Source organism: Peromyscus californicus, unplaced genomic scaffold (genome assembly GCF_007827085.1).
Source record: "Peromyscus californicus insignis strain IS unplaced genomic scaffold, ASM782708v3 Scaffold_19__1_contigs__length_69161282, whole genome shotgun sequence".
Lineage (NCBI taxonomy): Eukaryota > Metazoa > Chordata > Mammalia > Rodentia > Cricetidae > Peromyscus > Peromyscus californicus.
Window position 1 is genome coordinate 3,286,323 of NW_026294491.1, and position 17,268 is coordinate 3,303,590.

Genomic DNA, 17,268 nt, shown 5'->3' on the forward strand with positions numbered 1-17,268 from the left:
TCCCAGCGCCTCTGTGGCAGAGTCAGCAGCACATAAAATATCTCGGCTTGCAGGGAACCATCAAGAGAGAAATGAAGCCCTGCCGGGCAATGACGCAGCAAGATGGCAGAGGGAACCCCAGTCCTCAGCTTCCCACAGAAGCACTCATTCCAAAAAATGGGCAAAGGATGCAAGCCAGAAACGACCAGAAAAGAACAATGGAGCCCAAAGAGGCTACAAGGGAAGATGGTCACAACTAGAAGTGACTAAAGGAACGTGAACAGCAGCAGCGTGTTCCTTTCCACACATGACAGCGTAAGAGCAAGGAGACATGATGGAAACATAGCTGTGAACACTGAAGGAGACTGGACAGGCCTGGGGTGGACGTGGCTGTGGACACTGAAGGAGACTGGACAGGGCCGGGGTGGACGTGGCTGTGGACACTGAAGGAGACTGGACGGGACTGGGGTGGACGTGGCTGTGGACACTGAAGGAGACTGGACAGGACCGGGGTGGACGTGGCTGTGGACACTGAAGGAGACTGGACGGGACTGGGGTGGACGTGGCTGTGGACACTGAAGGAGACTGGACAGGGCCGGGGTGGACGTGGCTGTGGACACTGCAGGAGACTGGATGGGACTGGGGTGGACGTGGCTGTGGACACTGAAGGAGACTGGGAACTGAGATCAACACAGCTGTGGCAATCGATGGGCAGCACACAGTCAAGGGAAGGGCTGCATGCCCAGCTCCCTGCACCTGCTTCCTAGGGTCCATGCATCCCAGAGCTGCATGTCCATGTGAGAATAGTGAAAGGTAATGGGACACAACCTAGGTATCCCAGAGGGTGTAGAGATGGATGGTTAGAGCAGAACCACATTGAACAATTGAAAGCAACGGACTAGAGGTTCAAATTAGACGTGGAGTGGGAACCATCTGAGCTCACCAAAGCTGCAGGCACAGTGAATACTTACACACATTGCACACTGTAACCGTATGTAATGGAAACTCACTGAATACATGAGTGTGTTTACATGTGGTATCAGGGAAGAGGTTAGTCCTGGGAGTAAGGGAACAGAGGAGCAAACAGAGGAGTCTGAACAGGGATGCCCTCACAGTGGAGTGGTGACTTAACCTTGGCCCTGAGGTTCAAGGTGAATAACAGTAACAATGAAGGTGACTGAGAGGCGCCATCATCATGGAGAGATCACTATCCAGTGGGAGAATTTAAAAACATAAGTATTAGAAATATAAGTGTTTTGATAAATACAAGGCCATAAGGGAATTTTTATGTGAGCTTTGCCATCAGTGGATCCAAGGAGAGATGAGAAGCTGTGTATCAACCCCACATCCCAGCATCCCGTAAGTGTGTGCATGCGCAGGACAGACTGGATCCAAGACTAGACTGTGGTTGAACTTGGTCTCTTTCTTCCTAAAAGGGAGCCTAGGACAATGGTGAAGCTGTTTTGGGTCCAGACAGTCTGTGTGGCCTTGGTGACGGTGCTCAATGCTCTCGTGCACACAAATGCTGTAAGCATCTCTCAAGCATCAAACCACAGTGACGTTAATACCATCACGTCGAGGAGGGATAACACTGGGCTGTAAGTCAGATGCTCAGGGTAATGCCCAAGCCTTGGGTTCTCTGGGTTGTCTCACATAGCTCTGCCCACTAACCCCGGAGAGATCTGTGTCCACTTCATCAGTGTTCCCTCCTGTCTGGACAGCAGGTGTGGACTCCCTCCTCTGTCCTCTGGCTGCATCCTAACATCCCCACCTCCACAGTTACTCACAGGGGTCCCTGGGTCCGGGGGTCATGGCTGGAGTACAGAGCCCTTATGATGAGCACACTGCCAACGATGATGCCCACCAGCCCCACCACCAGGCCCAGGGCGCAGACTGCAGTCTCCATTGTCTCCGTCACCTGGACTGACTCCTGCACTTCTGAGGGAAATGAGGAGGTGCAGTTAGGACAGTGGGGTGCTGGGCATGAGGTCCTGGGAGCAGAGGCATGGGGGCAGGGGGCACTGCTTACCCCAGTGGCTGAGGCTCGGCTCGCCCAGGCCCCAGTGCTCCACCCTGCAGTCATACATGTCCTCGGCAGTGGGAATGAAGGTCAGGTAGTGGAACTTGTGGAATCTGAGTTCTGTGCTGGGCAGAAAGACCGTCTCAGAAGTCCCTTCAGTGACCAGCTGCCCGTTACGAAGCCATGTGACGTTGAGCACTGGGGGGAAGAACCTGTCGATGTGGCAGATGAGGACGTTGGGCTGGCCCAGCTCCACTGGGTTCTTGGGGAACACAGCCACCTCGGGAGGCTCTGGAAAGAGACAGAACCTGGTGAGTTCTGGGTGAGTCACCGAGCTCCCACCCAGCATCTTCTGTCTCAGGCTCAGAATTCAAGTCACCTCTGGGGTCCAGAGTGAGAGCCGGGAGACGCCTTCCACTGAGCTACCTCCCTCAGCTCGACCTCTCATGAGTGGGAAGAGAAGACAGGCTACCAGCCCCCCACTTACGGCAGGGAGCCCGGCCACTCCAAGGAGGGTCCCTCAGCAGAGGGCGTTGGCGACTCCCATTCTGAGTGTGGGCCAGGGCCCTCCCAACCCTCCCACTGGATGGCAGAGGAGGAGACTAGAGAACCCGCACCACTGGGGACCTGGGTGACGTTGTGTCTCTGGATCAAGGCTCTGAGATTGTTCTTCAGGCTGAAGATGTAGGGCAGAGCCTCCTGGGCGTCAAATGCGTAGACCGTGCTGAACTCCTGCAGGCCCCAGACCGTCTCCTCCCTGTCAATAGAACTGCGCATCGCCGTCAAACTCGTACACGCATTCGCCCGACGGCTTCTGCGTCTGTGCAAAGATGTCATACATGGCTACGTGGTCCGCTGTATAAACAAGAGAGAGAAAAGTGAGACAAATGTAAGAACTATTCCATAAGTGGTGAGGCAGGGGAATGGCTGGATTTATTAATAAAGTCAGAAGAGGCCAACAGGGGAAATGGGGGGAGAAGGAGCAAGAGCAAACAGTTACGAGGGGGAAAGATAGAGAGACTGCCCCTGCTCACTCCCGGGTGGAACCCCGTGACTCCGCAGGGGTCCTGAACCTCTCCGGAGAACTCACCCGAGCAGTGCCAGGCATCTGCTAGTAGCCTCATGTGGATGTCACAACACCCCCACCCCACCCCCAGAAGCAAGCAAGGAAACTGAGAGGATAGGGGACCTGTCGCATCCGGTCACACAGCGATGCACAGCTAGGAGGGAGCCCGGCTTCTCCCCAGAGCTCTCGGTTCCAGAGCTGCAGATGTGAGATTGGGTTTACACTGAGGAGGTGGAGGCACAGGCGTGCTGGTTCCTTATTACAGCAGAGGCGGGAAATAGAAAGTTGAGGGGAAAGCTCACTGCGCTGTAGGGCTCTTTACGGTCTCCGTGTTTCTGTTTCAGTTCATGAGTTCACATCTGCAGCGTGTGCTAATATCATGACTTCATGTTTGTTTTTGTTTTTGTTTTGTTTTACCTTGGGTGCATTAAATCCAGCAGGATGGATTTTGACAATGGCTTCAAACTATTTTTTAATGTATTTTTTTAAATTTATTTATTATGTATGCAGAGGAGGGCACCAGATCTCATTACAGATGGTTGTGAGCCACCATATGGTTGCTGGGAATTAAACTCAGGACCTCTGGAAGAGCAGCCAGTGCTCTTAACCTCTGAGCCATCTCTCTAGCCCTATTTTTTTAATTTTTCACTTTTGTTTTAAACAGAATTATAGAAGTTGTTGAATTTGAAATCCTTGTGTGGTTTGATTTTTTGTTTCTTAGTCTTCATTAGTTGGTAATAAATAGCACACAGAAGACAGACACAAGACAAGCACAAGACAAGCTGCCATCATTAGCAATAACCTGATGAACACATGAGTGTCTGGACTTGGAATGGTGGGGAAAGAGAGTGCAGAGGACTAGGGTTCCCCGCCTCTTCCCTGTGGATCCCAGGCCGCAGCAGGTCTATTCATGGACTGCACAGCAGCAGTGAGAATCTTCTCTCAGAAGGATTTCAGGTTCCTCGTGAGCCAGAGGAATCTTCTTCATAAAACATGGTGAAAAAGGAGATAAAAACCATCAAAGTACCATTTAAAAGTAGCTTATGCCTTGGCGTGGTGGCGCACGCCTTTGATCCCAGCACTCGGATGGCAGAGGCAGGCGGATCTCTGAGTTCAAGGCCAGCCTGGACAGCTGGGGCTACATAGAGAAACTTTGTCTCGATCGACAAATAAATAAATAAATGAATAAACAATAAGGGCTGGAGCAATGACTCAGCAGTTAAGAACACCGACTGCTCTTCCAGAGGACCCAGGTTCAGTTCCCAGCACCCACATGGTGGCTCACAGCTGTCTGTAACTCCTGTTCCAGGGGATCTGACACTCTCACACAGACATCATGTGGACAAAACACCAATGTATATAAAATACAAATAAATAAATTATTTTTAAAAACTGGCTTACACTTTTTAAACATTTTCACAGATTCTGAGGTCCAAAGATCTGTCAGATATGACACAACTTATTTTCCTCCAAAAGGTGCTTTCATACTCGCCTAGTATCACAGGCCTCTAATCCCAGCCACAGCTGAGGCAGGAGGATTTCAAAGTCAAGGCCAGTCTGGACAATTTAGTACCAGACTGTCTCAAAATAAAAAGTACAAAAAGCTGGAGGGGCCTCAGATGGCTTAGAGGTGGGGTACTTGATCAAAATGCATGGGGTTCAGTCCTCAGTACTTCTCACACTAAGACATTATCATCCAGAAAAAAATATGCTAAAAACCTACTTACTATAAGCCAAGGCATGGTAGCTCAGGCTTGCAAGTCCAGCATTTGGGAGGCTGAGGCAGGAGGATAGCCCACAAGTTCAAAGCCATCCTGAGCCAGAGTGAGACCCTATATCAACACACACACAGAGAGAGAGAGAGAGAGAGAGAGAGAGAGAGAGAGAGAGAGAGAGAGAGAGAGAGAGAGAGAGAGAGTCAGTCCAAACAGAAATGTGACCTGGTTCCTGTCCCCAACACTTACACTGACTGCAGGGGACAGACATAGGACAGACAGTGCAGAACTTGCGGCAGGCACCGAATGGTGCCCAGAAAGGCGCAGTTCCTTGTGAGTGAACTGCTTGGACTGAAGCTGTGGACAAGAGGAAATGCCATTTCTCACTTTGGGAAGAATGGTCAAGGCATTTGGAGAACCACAGAGGCTTCTGTAGTGAACTTCAGACGTGGAGCAAGAGACAGACCAGTGAGGTCAAGACAGACTTCTCCACCTCAGGAGTTTAATGTCAGCCTGAAAGTGAGGAAACCTCTGAAAGATTTGACAGGGGAGCGACATCTGACTGGTGATTTAGGAAGGTCTCGGTGGCTACAGTGTGCAGCCTGAAAGGCAGATGGCTAAGGAAGCAAGACCTTAGCGGCAAGAAGAGAGGAAGTGAGCGGTGAAGAAGAAGAAGAAGAAGAAGAAGAAGAAGAAGAAGAAGAAGAAGAAGAAGAAGAAGAAGAAGAAGAAGAACAACAACAACAACAACAACAACAACAACAACAACAAGAAGAAGGAGAACAAGAAGAAGAAGGAGGAGGAGGAGGAGGAGGAGGAGGAGAAGAAGAAGAAAGAAAATAATCCATTTGACCCATGCCAAAGACACTGATGCTACAAGAAGTGAGGAAGAGAGACAGAAAAGTGCCAAGTAACTTTCTTATTCTAGGCTGGTCAATTTATTTTTCTATCTACTATCTGTCTGTCTGCCTGCCTGCTTGTATGTCTGTCTATTATCTATCTATCATCTATCATTTATCATCTATCTATCTATCTGTCTGTCTGTCTGTCTATCTATTGATCTATCTATCTACCTATCTATCTATCATCTATCATCTATCTATCTATCTATCTATCTGTCTGTCTGTCTGTCTGTCTGTCTATCTATCTACCTATCTATCTATCACCTATCATTTATCATCTATTTATCTATCTGTCTGTCTGTCTGTCTGTCTGTCTATCTACCGATCTATCTATCATCTATCACTTATCTACCTTGCTCTCTCACTCTTCCTTTATTTTTGTCACTTTTAAAAAATGTTTCACTTGCCAGGCGGTGGTGGCGCACGCCATTAATCCCAGCACTCAGGAGGCAGAGGCAGATGGATCTATATGAGTTCGAGGCCAGCCTGGTCTATAAAGCAAGTTCCAGGCCAGTTTGTTACACAGAGAAACCCTGTCTCAAAAACAACAACAACAAAACAAAAACAAAAAACAAAGACAAACAAAAGCCCTAGGTATTTATGGTGTATAACTCATTATGTGGAAACACTGTAGAGTAGTCCAGTCACACTGATTACCAAATTGTTGCCTCTAATCTCTAATGTGTCACTCTTGTGGTGAAGTTGCTTAAAATCCACTCATTGAGCAGTTGGTCTCGGACCCCGTCTAACTCCTGTGACCAAAATCTCCCTGGCACACAGCAGTCCCCGGTTCCATTATGAGGGACCCAACCTGAGTGAGAGAAGACACCGGCTCCACATGGCGCTTGGGGTATGACGTCATCTTAGTGGAAATGACACATAGATAGTCGTACATTAGGGTTGGTCTTAGGGAATGAGTTTGGGCCGGAAACCTAAGGGTTTTGTTTTTGTTTGTCTGGTTTTTGTCAACTTGACACAAGCCAGGGTCATCTGGGAAGAAGGAAATGAAATTGAGAAAATGCCTCCATCTGATTGGCCTGTAAGCAAGTTGGTGGGGCGTTTTCTTGGGTAATGATTGGTGTGGAAGGGCACAGTCCACTGTGGGTGGAGCCATCCCTGGGCAGGTGGTCTTGGGTTGCATAAAAAAAAACCAGGCTGAGCAAGCCTTGAGGAGCAAGCCAGTAAGCAGCACTCCTCCATGGCCTCTGCCTCAGCTCCTGCCTCCAAATTCCTGCCCAGGGATGGATCCACTGACTTCCCTCAGTGATGGATTGTAATCTATAAGGAGAAACAAACCCCTTCTTTCCCAAGTTGCTTTCAGTCATGATGTTTATCACGGCAACAGAAACAGGAGAGACCCCAGGGAGAGTGTGTAAAGTAAGAGCTGGAAAGATCCGAGGCCACAACATTAGCATTAGATAATTAAGCAGTCAATTCAAAGGAAGAGGAAGATGCAGGGAAATGGGGGCGGGGATAAGTGTGTTAACAGAGGTTTAAGGTCAACAATAGACAAACTTGGATTGAATTCAAGTAGTCTGGACTTGGTGGCACAGGCCTGAAATCCCTGCACACTCAGGAGCCTGAGGCAGGAGGATTGAGAGTTCAAGGCCAGCCTGAGCCATATGTCACATGTTCCAAACCAAAAAGCACCCACTGGGTTGACTCTTACATAGAGGTTACAGGCATCCAACGTGGGAGCTTACAAGAGAGTTCACAGAGAGCGCCCCGGCTGAAAGGGGGATGTTGGGCACAGGCAAGGACAATTTTTATTTCGTAGTTCATGTTTTTAAAGCAAAGAATCTATCTGCATGTTGAGAGAAGCCAGCGAGAAGGGAACCCCGCAAAGGCAGTGATGAGGGTTGGGCCTATAGCTCAGCAGGAGGGTGCGTGTCCAGCATCTGTGGAGACCTACGCTCAACCCCTGGTGCTCACACACACACACACACACACACACACACACACACACACACACACAATATCGTGATGAGTTAATTTTTATATTTACATGAAAATGTGTTTGTTAAGGTATTTATTACAATGCAAGACTTAAAATAACCCAAGTGACCATCGTGGGGAACTGGGTACCACGTTTCTCCCCAGTCTCATCCCCTTTTGCTTCTATCTATCCCTGAATTCCTATCTTAAATTAAACTCTGTGGAGCTGTGCTGGTTAGTCTAATCATCAACTTGACATAACCCAGAACCACCTGGGAAGAGAATCTCAATGAAGAATTACCTAGATTCCAGTATGTGAGAGGCAGAGGCAGGTGGATCTCTATGAGTTTAAGGCTAGTCTGGCTTTCATTGAGAGTTTCAGGCCAGCCAGAGCTACAAAGGGAGACCCTCTTTCAAAAAAGAAAAAGAAAAAAGAAAAGAGTTACCCAGAGTAGCAGAGGCAAGGCTCTGTGTGGTGGGTCAGGATCCTAAGGGGTCATTACTGAAGATGAAGTCTCAGTTGCACTGGACCCTAGGATGTTGGAGATGTTACAAGGGTCATGTGACCTCTCCTGTGAGAGCTCCAGGTGTAGAGTGGAGCTGGCCTAAGAGACAAGTTGAGTGTGCTGTGGCTGGTGGAGATGGAGAACTGGGACTACTCAAGGCCTTTGGGGCCCAGAAGATTATGAATAAGTCCAAGATTCCAGATACAAAGCTATTGGATTTGGAATCATACTGCTGGATTTTGGTTTTGCTTTGGGGTGATTGTTTTTATGCCCCAGTTCTTCCTTTTGGGAATAAGAATGGTTAGTGCATAACTTTATTTTTATTATATACATATATATTTTACTTATAAAATATGCTATATATATGTAAACATACTTGGTTTTTCAAGATGGTTTCTCCATGTAGCCCTGGCTATCCTGGAACTTGCCCTGTAGACCAGGCTGGCCTCGAATTCACAGAGATCCGCCTGCCTCTGCCTCCCAAGTGCTGGGATTAAAGGCATGCACCACCACCGCCCAGCCCTTATTTTATATTTTATAGAGCCTACAAGTTAAGAGAGTTTAAACTTTTGAAACTTTGAAAAATTTAAAGATATTTGGCCTTATTTTATATTAACATGAGACTTTTAGGACATGGGTGGAAGGTTTATGTATTCAAGGGAGGTGTCTGTGTGTTGAGTTGACAAGACACGTGTTGCACTGGTTAATCTCACCCAACAATTTGACACAACCTAGGATCACGCAGGACAAGAGTCTTGATGAGGGTTGTCTAGATCAGGTTGGCCTCTGGGCATGTCTATGGGAGATTGGCTTGACTGATAACTGATGCAGGAAGACCCAGCCCACTGTGGGTGGCACCATCCCCCAGGCAAGGGTGCTGAACAGTTTAAGGAGAAAGTGGCCAGGCATGATAACACACACTTTAATCCCAGCACTCGGGAGGCAGAGGCAGGGGGATCTGTAGCTTGAGTTTTCCTGCCTGGCCCACAGTCAGGACAAATCTCTCTCACCTGCCAGTCCCACAACCGCTCAGACCCGACCAAGTAAACACAGAGACTTATATTGGTTACAAACTGTATGGCCGTGGCAGGCTTCTTGCTAACTGTTCTTACAGCTTAAATTAATCCATTTCCATAAATCTATACCTTGCCACATGGCTCGTGGCTTACCGGCATCTTCACATGCTGTTTCTCATCGTGGCGGCTGGCAGTGTCTCTCTGACTCAGCCTTCCACTTCCCAGCTTTATTCTCCTCCTTGTCCCGCCTACACTTCCTGCCTAGCCAATGGCCAATCAGTGTTTTAATTATTGACTAATCAGCAACACATTTGACATACAGAACATCTCACAGCAGGGATCTCTGTGAGTTCAAGGCCAGCAAGGACTCTCTGGTCTTCAAAGAGAGATCTAGGCCAGCAAGGACTACACACAATAAGACCTTATCTCAAACAAAACAAAACAACAAACAAACAAACAAACACCACTCATCCAAAAAGAGAGAAAAGAAAACTAGCTGAGAGCATCAAGCAAGGGTGTGTTTATTCTTTGGATTTTGTCTGTTGGTTCTGAGACAGGTTCTTACCATATAACCCTGGCTGTCTTCAACTCTGTAGACCAGGCTGGCCTTGAACCCACAGAGATCCACCTGCCTCTGCCTCCCAGGGTCTTATTCTTTGTTTGTGACTGAGGGTGTGACGTGACTAGCTCGTTGCGTTCCCACCTCGACTTATTTGAAATGAAGGACTATAACTTGTAACTCCACACTCAATGCTCTGCTGGGTTCCACACTCCTCGTCCACACCTGTGAGTTCTTAAAGGCAGCCACACAAATTGGGGCTTGAGGACCTGGGCTGTGGGGTCCTGGCCGGGTTCAGCTGTAAAGTCCTCATGCACAGAGTCAGTCTGCCGTCAGAGTTGTGTGTGGATTTTAACCTTGACCCCTGACTGAGGGAACAACTTTGGAACACATTTTAATCTTTTTAGCTTAGTGTTTTCGTCTCTCAGAGAAAGGCTAAAATATTTTCACAGATGGTTCCTGTGGGGTGTGAATGGGGATTGGGGCTGCTGTGTCTTATAAGACTCATTTATTTTTACTTTATGTATGTGGAGTGTTTGCCTGCGTAAATAGAAGTGCACACGTGTGGGCAGTGCCTACAGAGGCCAGAAGAGGACATCAGGTCCTGCAGAACTGGGGCTACAGATGGTGAGGAACTGCCGTGTAGGTGCCGGGAATTGAACCCAGATCCTCTGCAAGAGCAGCCAGTGCTGTTAACCACTGAGCCAACTCTCCAGCCCTGCTGTGTCTGTTCTTATGATTATTAGAGCAGGATGAAACCAAGTGAACTTCACAGAAGGGAATGAGGAGAGGCGAGGCGTGAGGGAGATGGATCGAGTCCTGCAAAATCTCTCATTCTAAAGAGGGTGATGGGGTTGGGGATTTAGCTCAGTGGTAGAGAGCTTGCCTAGCAAGCTCAAGGCCCTGGGTTCGATCCTCAGCTCCAAAAAAAAAGAAGGTGAATAGCTGTGTATCCCCACCTGTGCCCTGCCCATCCTCCTGACCTTTGATGGCCCCAGATCCTGGGAGACTCAGCAGGAAAGCCAGGAAGGAGGCTCTCAGGACCTCGGCTTTAGTTTGGAACATTCTCTCCTCAGAGCTCAGGTTGGGGATCTACAGCTGAAGACTGTGATCACAGGACAGTGATGAACCGAGGCAGAATGTGGACAGGTGAAACCCTGAAACGGGGCTTCCTATCCTGACTACACAGATTAAAAAAAAAAAAAAAAAAAAAAGGGCTGGGTCAGCCAATCAGAGAAGTCGGAGAGCTGACCTAGCTGTTGCTGGGTAAAGGGGGCTAAAGAGGAGGGAGGGTTTTCAGAAGCTGAGGGGGCCATGAAGCTTCAGTTACTGTCGCTGCCAGGGGTAGAGACTTGTGAGGATAAGGCACACACCCTCCTGGTCCCCGATGTTTGTGCTGGGTTCTACTATTTGACGGAATAATCTTCCCAAGTTCCCCACATCACTGCCACCCTCGACATCAGATTATCTCTGATGTTTTGTCCACCGTTTTTAATATTTTTCATTTTATTTTACGTGTCTGAGTGTCTGGCCTGTGTGTATGTCTGGGCACCACAGAGGCCAGAAGAGGGTGCTGGATCCACTGGAACTGGAGTTAACGACAGTTGTGAGTTGACGTGGGGGTGCTGGGAACTGAACCCAGGTTCTCTAGGAGAGCAGCAAGTGTTCTTCACCGCCGAGCCCTCTCTTTGGTCTCCACCTTTGAGCAGGGTTCCTCACTGAACCTGGAGCTCGTTACCGCCTAGACTGAGGTCCAGCGAGAGCTGCCTGTCTCGGCCTCCCTGGCGCCGGGATTACGTGGGAGCCAGGGAGCCAGGCTCAGGACGCTATGCTTTCGTGGCAGGCTCTTTACTGACTGAGCCGTCTCCCTAGCCCCTCTGACTCGTGAACTCGATGTGGCTGTGTTTCCTCAGCTACAGGAGCTGTGCCTTCCTCAGTTCCGCTGTGTGTCTGGCTGCCGCTGTCTACAGCAGCGCATCCTCCCGTCGGTCTGTCGGGGGCTGGGGTGGGCTGACCGCATGATTGCAGTCAGGTCAGGGCGCTCCCCGCCTCAGCACTCTGCCTTTGCTTCACCTCCAACAGACACCTGGCGTTAGGAGGTCGTCGGGGTCATGTGGCTGCCCTCGCCTGGGTGACAAAGAAGCTCATGAGATCAACGTCATGGAAGCCGTGCGGGACATCCAGTCAGTGTTTGCGCTGCTGGCAGTGGGTGGGAGTGGGTCAGCCCGGTCCCAGTGGATGATGCCCTGGGGTCCCATGAAACGCCTCCCCCTTTGTAGGTAGAGTTTTCCTGCCTGGCCCACAGTCAGGACAAATCTCTCTCACCTGCCAGTCCCACAGCCTTTCAAACCCAACCAAGTAAACACAGAGGCTTATTTTGCTTACAAACTGTATGGCCGTGGCAGGCTTCTTGCTAACTGTTCTTACAGCTTAAATTAACCCATTTCCATTAATCTATACCTTGCCACATGGCTCGTGGCTTACCGGCATCTTCACATGCTGTTTCTCATCGTGGCGGCTGGCAGTGTCTCTCTGACTCAGCCTTCCACTTCCCAGCTTTATTCTCCTCCTTGCCCCGCCTACACTTCCTGCCTAGCCAACGGCCAATCAGTGTTTTATTTATTGACTAATTAGCAACACATTTGCCATACAGAACATCCCACAGCACCCCTTCTACCCAGCTTCCTCCATTCAGAGCCCCTGGGTGGTAAGTGTCTCTGTCCATAGCAGATGAGTGACAAGGAAACTCCAGCCAGCAACCCCGGTGCCTCTAGAGAACTGAAGTTTTCTTTCCCAGAATCTATATACCTAAAAGATGCTTTATGTTATGTGATTATTTTCTTCTCTATATGGCAATGTTTTGTTCACATTTTAATATCAATATAAGGAAATTATGGCAACATAATATTTTCTTTATCAGAATCTGTGGCCTCACAGGATTCAGCTATAAATTATAAAGTAGGGAATGACCCCCTTTGGAAGTTGGTGAAAATATTCATGATAACTACGACATAATCAGATATTTTGCGGGAGGTTGGGCTTTGGTAGTTATTTACGTCTCTCACCCTTTTTGCCAGTCTGTTCTTATTCCCTGTGGGTTGACTGTCTTGAAGCAGTTTGAGCTCTATTTCTGTCACATGACTGTAACAATGTTGCTATAAGGTGGTCTATACCAGCTCCATTCTGCAGACAGTCCAAGTCCCCAAAAGCAAAATCCTTAAAATCACATATTTACATAGTTGTAGGTGTGGCAAACTCCTAGGTCAGAGGACCCTGTAAGGTGTCCTGCTGACACCCCCCTACCCCCATCAAAGTCCTGGGGAGGTACCATAGGACTCCTGTACCCTCCAGAACCAACAGACCTCTAAGAGAAATACAAGGGGGGGGTAGGTGATCTCCTGAACATGCCCTTGGGCAGAGGCAAAGTGTTGTGGAGTATTATTTTAAGATGTGTTACATTTGTTTATGCTGTGGAACCTTTATTTTAATGATGCAAAGATGTGTTACATTCTTTTGTGTTGCATTTGTTTAACTCTGTGAAGCTGTGTTACTGTGCCTGTCTAACACACCTGATGGTCTAATAAAGAACTGAACAGTTGGTAGCTGAGCAGAGAAAGGATAGGCGGGGCTGGCAGGTAGAGAGAATTAAACAGGAGGAGAAATCTGGAAAGAAGGGATCAAGGAGTAAGAAAAAGAAGAAGAGGAGGACCAGCCACCCAGCCACCCAGCCACCCAGCTACCCAGCCACCCAGCCACCCAGCTACCCAGCCACCCAGCCACCCAGCTACCCAGCCACCCAGCCACCCAGCCAGCCATGGAGTAAGAGTGAAAGTAAGATACACAGAAGTAAGAGAAAGGAAAAAACCCAGAGGCAAAAGGTAAACAGGATAACTTAAGAAAAGCTGACTAGAAACAAGCCAAGGTAGGGCTGGGCTTTCATAAGAAATAATAAGCCTCCATGTGTTTTATTTGGGAGCTGGGTGGGGGGTCCCCCAAAGAGCAAAGAGTGAAAAAAACAACCAAAAACAGCAAAGCAGGCAGACCCAGGACTCATCCTGAATTCTGGGATGCTCACAGTAAACTCTATACAGGTCATGCCAGTGAGTGACCGTTCGCACCCTAAGACGACACTTGCTCCATCCCCTGTCCTGAGAGTGTGTGAGAGGGGGTGGGACTGGAGGAATGGTAGTCCCAGAGATGGGTCAGCAGGATGTCTGATGTTCTCAGAGCAGAGAACACATTCTCCCCCAGGTTGTTAAAGCGAGCGTCACTGCCCTCTATCCTCAATGTCATCTCCCTGCATCACCTACTAGGTGGTCAGGCCTCTCACACCTTCTGCCCAGTGACGGATGACTCATAAGAAGCTCAAGCCTGATTGGTTCTTTCCTCAGACTCTGTCCAATTCTGGGGTCACAGTCAACGTTAGTCACAGTCTCTGCTGTTCACCCAGGAGCCCAGCTTAGGGAGCCCTCCATCCCCTGGCGGCTACTTTCCTCATTCACCCACCCTGCCAACTCCATGATGGTCCCGGGGGTCCCTGTGGCCCCCTGGTTAGCAGCTCTGACGGTGTTGCTGAGCAGAGGGATCCAGGGTGGGACCCCTCCAGGTAAGACTGAACGCAGCGGCGACTCTGGAGGGCCTGGGCTTCAGGATCATCCCCTTATAGGACCACACTTTGAGAACTACAGGGGGGGCTTCCCCCACAGCCCATGTCCTCCCTTCCGAGCTAGAAAAGCAGGCTCACCTCCCCACCGCTGTTCAGCCAGTTTTCCCACTCTGAACCGGGCAGAGGTGTTAAGGGGTTGGCATGCATGTCCCTTGGACAACGGGCCTAGAGTTCTAGAATACGTTTGCAGGGCAAGGTTTATGGAGAGGTCAGAAGGCTCAGCCTCCTGGGTTTCCTTCCCCACATCCCCATCACAGCCTTGAAGGGACTCAGGTCACCTGACTCAGCGCTGAGAGAGAGTGGCTTCTGCTCCCCCAGGGTGGGGATGGAGCCCGTGCTCTTAAACAACCAATTGAGAGACGGCGGGATGGACTGTGGTTCTGCCACAGTAGTGTTCTTGTTGAAGGCTAACTTTCTGAGACCCTCGCTAGTCTTGGAGTGGGTTGAGAACTGTGGGAGAACAAGATGAGGGTGTGTAGGCACATGAGAACCAATGAGTGTAGATGACCAGACAGACAGCTAATAGAAGACCTGCCATGGCTTGTGTGATACTGTGGCTGATGGGATCCAGCCTTTCTCAGGATGCTCCTCTCATTTCCAAAGTGACACTGAGCTGTCAGGCCCTAAGTTTACCACATCCTAGGATGGACCTAAAATACAGTGTCCTCGTTTTGCTGTGTTTTCCTGGAATAACTGCATTTGAACCCCCCGAGTCCAGCCCTCAAGCCCCAGGGTGTCTCCTGTGACATCAGGTGCACTTGCTGAGGAGGAAGAGAGAACCTGTCCTTGGTGGTCACAGAGGTTGTGAGACCCAACTAAAGGAACTGCTCAGCTGTGGAAACTGTGCCTTCACGGTCCTGGGAATCAGAGAGTGATGCCCCCAGGGAAGGGGCTTAGCAGAGTTTCTGAATAATGACAGCGGGGAGGGAGACTGAACATGTTTCAATTTTACCTGCTTCACAGATAACTTCCATTTTCAAAAGCTAAGTACTGCCAAAAGTTTTTAAGTTATTTTCCTTGCTTATAAAAACATTATTTGTTGATAAACAAGGAGAAGTAAAAAACGAATGAATTAAAATGACAAGATCCACATCCATAGTGGGGCAAGCAGACAAGGAGAGAGAGGCAGGTGACTGGAGAGGGAGAGAGACTGTGTGGAAGGGGGTGGGGAGTGATGGACGGGGGCCCTGGGCTGAGTGAGAGACACCTGCCATGGAGGCAGGTCAGGACTGCCGAGTAGAGTGTCGGTCTGGCTATTACAGCGCCCAAAGGTTTTCCAACCCTCCCCTCTGTCCTCCGGCCCAGCTGGGCAGGTCCTCCTGAGCCCACCAGGATGAGCCAGCTGTTCAGGCATCTCTGTGGTGACGGGAAACACCAGAACATCCCATAGTCGTCTCTCTCTGCATCTGCACCCCAGCCTTGTTTACTCTCGACCTCAGGGGGCTTCCCAGTGTCTGTAGCTACAGCAAACAGTGCAGATTTGTCTGGGCTCTGGGCTCCTGTCTCCAGCTTTAGGCCCTCCCAGTTCCTCTCCATCACCATCTGACATGATAGGGGAAAAGTTAATTAACTAGCAGGCATCTTATGTCAAATGCATTGGGTGTCCCTCCAGTGTGCTAATAGTGCGGCCTCAGAAGCTGTGAGACAGAGCAGACTTGGCCCTTTAACTTCTGGTATCCCCTTTTTCTTAAGGGGTTTTGAGAGTTCAGGATGGTCTCCAGCTCCCCACAATGCCCCTGCCTCAGCTTCTCAGGCATACATCACCACACCAACACCTGATATCCTTTTAAATGAAGCGACAGCTTACTTAGTTTAGTGTGTTTACTCCTGCGGTGCTGGGAATGGGATCCAAGGCAAGCCTCCATCGCCACGCTGCTCCCAGCCGGCCAGGCTGCTGGTTATGAAACACATTGATGAACGGTTTAGAGCTCCCTCTTGTGGTAGAAACACAACCTTCCGTTTTTCTCTTCGGATCCAGATGGATCGTGTGGGGAACTGGTTGTTGGAGTCAGAAAGAAGGCAGGATTTGCTTTGAGATGCTAATTTCAGTGGGTGGAACATGAAAACAACCACACCATCTCCATTTCCCCCATGTGAGTAAGTACAGACAGACTCACAGAGGCTCACGCAGGGCAAACAGAACGGCAAACAGTGCTGGCGGCTCCTAGGAGGAGAGGGAGGGTTCCCACGTCCCTTTTATAACAGTTACCCAGCCAGTGCCTCTAGGAACGAGGGGACCCACTGGAGCTCTGCTGTGGTGATTTTCAGTGATTAAGGTCCAGGGCAGTATCCACCTCCTCCACCCCTAGATCAGGTTGTCCCAAGATTTGCAGCAATCCTCCTGCCTCTGCATCCTTAGCACTGGAACTTCAGGTAAGAGCTACCATGCTGCCATTACATCTTTTAAAAAACTAATTTCCTATATTTTTTATTTACTTATGTGTGTGGGATGTTTTCCCTGTGTGTTTGTTGTGCACTGTGTGAATGCCTAGGACCCACAGAGGTCAGAAGAGGGCATTGGATTCCCTGGAACTGGAGTTACAGGTGGTTGTGAGCAGCCCTGTGGATGCTGGAAACTGACCCCAAGTCCTCTGCAAAAGCATCCAGTGTTCTTAACTGCTGATCTATCTCTCCAGCCCTGATCAGTTTTTGAAGTTATCGTGCAAACAGGTGAATTTCATCACGGCGTTTCTATACATACAGCCCACACCTTTTTTTTTTTTTTTTTTTTTTTTTTTTTTTGGTTTTTTCGAGACAGGGTTTCTCTGTGTAGCTTTGCACCTTTTCCTGGAACTCACTTGGTAGCCCAGGCTGGCCTCAAACTCACAGAGATCCGCCTGGCTCTGCCTCCCGAGTGCTGGGATTAAAGGCGTGTGCCACCACCGCCCGGCTCAGCCCACACCT

General features: G+C 49.3%; 1 protein-coding gene across 1 annotated transcript; it reads right to left on the minus strand.

Moving 5' to 3' along the window:
- Window positions 1-1,256: 1,256 nt before the first annotated feature.
- On the minus strand, window positions 1,257-4,378 carry LOC128114368 (HLA class II histocompatibility antigen, DP alpha 1 chain). The gene is given in 4 exon segments (XM_052744301.1): window positions 1,257-1,917; window positions 2,009-2,290; window positions 2,617-2,762; window positions 2,764-4,378. Coding segments are annotated over 4 exon segments (660 nt in total). The 5' UTR covers window positions 2,841-4,378; the 3' UTR covers window positions 1,257-1,762.
- Window positions 4,379-17,268: the final 12,890 nt, after the last annotated feature.